Source organism: Gavialis gangeticus, unplaced genomic scaffold, assembly GCF_001723915.1.
Source record: "Gavialis gangeticus isolate Ggan-Ray unplaced genomic scaffold, GavGan_comp1, whole genome shotgun sequence".
Taxonomy (NCBI): Eukaryota; Metazoa; Chordata; order Crocodylia; family Gavialidae; genus Gavialis; species Gavialis gangeticus.
In genome coordinates, this window is record NW_017728973.1 from 4,354,208 (window position 1) to 4,360,037 (window position 5,830).

The 5,830-nt window shown below is 45.8% G+C and overlaps 1 protein-coding gene across 1 annotated transcript in view; it reads right to left on the minus strand.

Annotated features, from left to right (window-relative positions):
• Nucleotides 1-979: 979 nt before the first annotated feature.
• WIPF2 (WAS/WASL interacting protein family member 2) overlaps nucleotides 980-5,830 on the minus strand; it is a 29,941-nt gene continuing 25,090 nt past the window's right edge. The window contains 1 exon segment of the mRNA XM_019506889.1: nucleotides 980-4,327. Within this exon segment, the coding sequence (XP_019362434.1) occupies nucleotides 4,287-4,327 (41 nt within the window). The 3' untranslated portion in view covers nucleotides 980-4,286.

Consider the following 5,830-nt stretch of genomic DNA (forward strand, 5'->3'; position numbering starts at 1 on the left):
AACAAGGAATAACAGCCATAAATTGATGGACAGTAGATTCAGGCTAGACATCAGGAAGTGCTACTTCACAGTCAGGGCGGCTAGGATCTGGAACCAACTTCCAAGGGCAGTGGTGCTCGCTCCCACCCTGGGGGTCTTTAAAAGGAGACTAGATGATCACCTAGACAGTGTCATTTGACCCCAGCATTCTTTCCTGCCCATGGCAGGGGGTCAGACTTGATGATCTGCTCAGGTCCCTTCCGACCCTACCTACTATGAAACAATGGCCAATTTTGAGAAGCCCTAAGGACTAGCAATTGCCACAGAAGTCAAGGGCAGGGTGTTGGGCTTCTGCATGGCCATATGTGTTTGGAATTGGAGGCCACTGCTGCCATGGTACAGCTGGGACCTTCCATTGGATCTTCCATTTGTCCCCCACAGAAAGCAGCAAGACTGGTGGAGCAGTTGCATCATATCAGATGCAAGACCAAACACTCAGAGAGCAAAAAGAGTAAATAGAGACAGGTACATTATTACCCTTTTTAGAACTAAGGCGGTTATTCTCAGCCAGGTTCTATGAGACTCTTAAGGGTACCACACAGTTATGTGTGGAAACATCTATGTGATGCACAGGATACACCAACAGATATCAAATAGGGATCCAGTGGCAAAAAACACTCTGACCTGTTGGGCTGGGGTCTTTCCAAGTTCTCTGCAATGTAAGAATTGTTCTTTTTGTTTCTTGACCATGGAAAAATAACAAAGCTAAAAGCTGGCATTTTCTAAGGAGTGCCTCAAGTATAAAAAGGTTGAGAATCACTGCACATGGGAAACAGAAAAGCTCTCACTTCCGCATAAATCAGCAAGTCTTGGAATTGCTGATCTACCAGGCCACAATAATGTGGGAAGGGGAAATATTGGACAAAGATAAGATTTACAAATCTTACCCTTAGTTCATCTCTCTAAACCAACACAAAGTCCAAAGCATGACAACAAAGAATTGGGATTATTATTTTTAATAGTGAGGTTTAAAGAACTGCATTGAAGGTGAAACGGGAAGAAGCATACAAAAGAATTAGATCAGAGTTCAAACTACAGTACAAGTCCCTCCAAGGGAGAAGTTTAAAAAAAAAAAAATCATACAATAAATTATAAAAATCCAGCTAACATGCAGACTCCACACACACAGGTCAGGTCTAGGACATTTATACAACAGCATGTCAAACACTTCAGCGCTTCCATGCTGTGAATTTGTTGCAGTGGAAGGAAGACTCAGGCAACTGGAATCCTTCAGCCTGGTGGCACTGCAGACGGTCAAGAAGAAGTGGACTTTAAAATAGGACCAAACAGGCAGAAGAAAATAGCGAGGGGACTATGCACACTGATTTCCTTCTGTCAAAGCAGTACGAGGAGGGAAATTGCCTTTGACATGGTAAGGCACAATGAGGGCGAGTGGAAATGGAGAAAACCTCTCTCTTGTTCAACGATCATTCTTGCTCAGAGACATCAATTGGTCTTTCAAAGACCCATCTCACTTCTGCCTCCCTGAAGCCCAGATGCATGCCTGTTTGGTGCTGTCCCAGCAGCCATGCAAGGTAATAGGAATTTGGGCAGCAGAATGACAGAATCTTAGTTCTTGGCTGGTCCCAAAGTCTGGATTTCAAAATGATTGCAGCAGGGCCTTGTTAGGTGATGCAGCTCCTCGGTGGACAAGAGCACCTCTGGTTGCTGCAGCGTCTATGTATGCAAAGACCCTGGTCTGAAGAACCACCATTTCAAGCAATCAAGAAAAAATAAACCCTGCTTTACATTATGCAAAGTCTGTAACAGATTATTTTCTCTCTCACCATTCCCTGGAGAAAGATTATGGTTCAAGGTTGCTTAGGCTCCTTTCCAGGGCTCAGTTGGCCAAGGTATCATACTGGCATGTAGTGGTACATTCTACCTTATGTCCCTTCCCCACCACTGCCACCCAGTCGCCAAGGTGATTTAATACCTCCTTTAAGAGCTCCCAGCATGGTACCATTAGCAGCATCCTTTAACAAATCACAGTTTGGTGGAGCAGAATGCTCCGCATTGCTATAAAGCTGGCTCAGCCTGCATTCCCCAGTGATGAAAAAGCTGCCATGACAGTACTAACAGCTGGGGTTTTGTCAACAGCAGCATGATAAAGGACATGCTAACAGGTTTCAGGTGAGCAGTAAGTACCACAATGCACATACAATGAGATTATAAACACCTAACATCAAAGTGCTTTGGCCCAGAATTTGCTATTTGAACAGACGTGCACCTTTATTTTTATTTAAATGTTATATCAAGTTTACTGTTTTGCTTTTTTAATTTTGCCCTCTGAAAAGAATCCCCTCTTCGCTTCCAAAAAAAAAAATCAACAAGTTGAGGAAGCCAACATCACAGGGAAAAAAATATATTGTATATATATTTTTCCTTTTAAAAATTTATTTAAACAAAAATGCACAGTGCATTCAACTTCTCTTCCCAACCAGCTAAGCTGGGCAGATTTTTTTTCCTCCAGAAAAAAAAAAAAAACACAACAGCAAAAGTTTCCTTTAACTGGGCAGTGTTCCTCAACATGAGTGCTGCCTAGTTCTAACTTAAAAAGGATACATATTTCCATCATCATAGAAAAGAGCAGTTTAAAGGTGAGTATTTTAGTATACTTGCAACAAGCCCACCTTCCTCCTATATTACAAGCTTTTTACAACATAGAAAATAGATTGGTAACTATGATTAATGTAACCCACACCCCATTAGAGTAAATATACATAATAAGCAGTCTGCTACCAACAGTTTGACAGAAGTAGTGTATAAGGCAAAACGTAAGCTAGGTATTGTATTATTAGAAACCATTCTGCAGCCTATAAACAGTCAATCAGTTTCGCCAAGCAAGGCCTCATGAGAATTACAGTGAAGACGTCTACTTATCACATTACCCACTGTGGCATGACAAGCAGCTCACCCACACTGCACTCCTCCTCACAGATCCATATCTAGCCCAACTCCTTTTGTTTCTTAATGCTACCACCAAGATAACTTTCCCCAATTAGTGTGATGCCTTTGGTAGGTTGCCCTTACAGTCGAGATGGCCTAAGAGGGCACTGAGGGCTCTGCCACCTGCCGTGTCATGGGCACTCTTTCCAGAGCCACCCCACCGCACTCACACAGGAACCTGTCAGTATGATTATGCTGACCACTCCTGACATGGCATGTTCCCTTTGCTGCAGGCTGCTGGCTGTCTCCGAACCAGGAGGTGAGCCAGAGATATCTGCAGCTCTTAACTGTACCGGATCCAAGAAAAGGGATGGATTGGTTTTGTCAAATTAACCATGGCGGGAGAGGGGGCAATCTGGCAACAACATGTGTGTTGTAATAAGACACTGCCTGAGGAATGATGGTGCAGCCCCAGCTAACAGATCTCAGACAGGAGCAAAGACCCAGATCATGCACTGTACTGCAGCTGCCAGCTCTGAGCTTCTTCGTTTCGAGACTGTGTTTAGCACCTTTCTACAATGGCTTCCTTCGCTTTCTGAGTCAAAGATTTGCTTGGATGGCCACTGCCCAGTGGCTCCATGGTCTTTTCTGACAGTTTTAAAATCAGCATACACTCCCTTCAATATATTACATGCAGAAAGCAGCCATTTGTCAGCTTTGGGTAACCAGTTCAGTTTAAACTCCCACCCACCCCAGCTTGTTACTTAGCATTAGCTTAACCGGTTAGTATGTAGTGTTCACATCCAATAGTGTTCTTGATATTAAAAAAAAACTCTTAGAAGACGTACTCCTTTTCTTTGACCACCTCTACATCGGACTTCCTTCTTTAAAAAGGATCAAATGTTCCTCCCCCAGCCCTGGCAGCAGCAAATGGGTCACTGCTTGTACCAAGCTGGTTTCTGGTCCCAAAACTGCCATGCTGGCTTGCCCTGCTCTGCATTAATTGCTTTGTGAACCAGGGGTGGGGGAAAAAAAAAAAAGTCTCTGCATGAATCTTCAGAGTGGAGCAAGAAGCTTCTTTCCAGCATGACACATGGATCTGCAGCTACAAAGTGGAGGATGGAACTCACCCAGATACCACTGCAAAATGGTTTGGTCCAGGTATGAAATGCATAGATGGAGGTGAGAAGGTGGGTTCATCTGAGTGGGTTTTTTTCTTTGCGCTGCTGGGAAAAACGGAGACACTAGGAGCTTCTCATGCAGGTTCCTAAGAGGCAGGGAGGGTGGGGAAATCCATTCAAGGAAAGAAAGAAGGTCCATTTCTTTGCCAAGGAACAACCAGACTCTGCAGCTGGACTTCACCTGGGGATGGGAGGCAGAGGCGGGGCCCCACGGGTAGCTGCAAGACAATAAAAGTCGGCTTAATATGAATCAAGTCCAGGGAACTGGTGGCAAAACTGGTGGTGGGGCCAGCTGGAGCCAAATAGCTGGGAAAATGCTAAACTAGGGTCAGCTGAGTTACCCGACTCAGAGGTCTCCTTGCTGGCTGCCAGGACTCTTTCAAAGGGGGTTGAAGAATTATTTACTTGGAGGTGGACAGGCCTGATTCCTGGCACAGTAACTGGCTCCTTTTATCCTGGGAATCAGCCCACTCAGCATATTTTTACTGTTCCCGAAATGCATTAAATGTCTGGAGCCTGTGATTTGTTTCCTGTGACTATGGAACCAGCCATCGTAAAGAGGTGAAAGCTACAGTGCTTATGTTTCCAAAGCCACATTAAACATTTATCGGTTTAAAAAAAGATAATCAGCATTCCAGTCTCCTCGGGAGCCTCTCCTGCCAGGCACGGGTATGTTAGCTGCTCCAGAACATCAGCTTCGTCTGGGCTGGAGCGGGAGCCCAGCAAATGTGCTTCTTCAGCTCATGTTACCCCAGCATCCAAGTGCCTCACAACCCTTCATGCATTTACCTCATGAGCAGCTGATCTGCCCAGCACCTTTCTGTTCAGGTCAAGTTCAGTAGTCTTGGACTCTTAATGGGGGGAGCACTTCATGCTTTGACTAGACATACGATTCCAGGCCCCGAGGTGCAGTCGCTAAAGCCAGTTTGCGCCAACTCTGGCACCATGAAGGGGCATAAAATAGGTGGGAGTAAACCACTGAGGATTCTGCTCTGTACAAGTGATGACCCCCTTAGCCGATCCAGCACTGGCCTACTGGTGCTACCATCCCAGCTCCCAGCATGCGTGAGGGTCAGGAGGGCAGTGCACTACCTTCTGGGGGCTCTAACTTAGATTTCATAGACATTAGGGCTGGAAGGGACCTCGGAAGATCGAGTCCAGCCCCCTGCCCCAGGGACAGGAGGTCAGGTGGGGTCATAGGATCCCAGCAAGAAAAACATCCAGGTTTCTCTTGAAGGCATTCAAAGTAGGTGCTTGAACCACCTCCAGCAGCAGACCATTCCAGACCTTGGCGGCTCAGACAGTAAAGAAGTTCTTCCTTACATCCAGCCTGAAACGGTCTTGCAGGAGTTTACAACCATTCAACCTTGTAACCCCTTGGGGTGCTCTGGTGAACAAATGTTCCCCCAGGTCCTGGTGAACACCCCTTATACGTTTATAGGTGGCCACCAGATCACCCCTGAGCCTGCGCTCTTCCAGACTGAAAAGTTCCATGGCTCTCAGCCTCTCATCGTAAGGTCTGTTTTCCTGACCTCTAATCATGCGCGTGGCTCTCCTCTGGACTCTCTCAAGTTTCTCCACATCCTTTTTGAATTGTGGAGCCCAAAACTGGATGCAGTACTCCAGCTGCAACCTCACCACAGCCAAGTACAATGGGAGAATGATGTCCTGGGATTTGCTTGAGAAGCATCTATGGATGCAAGCCAGCGTTTTGCTTGCTT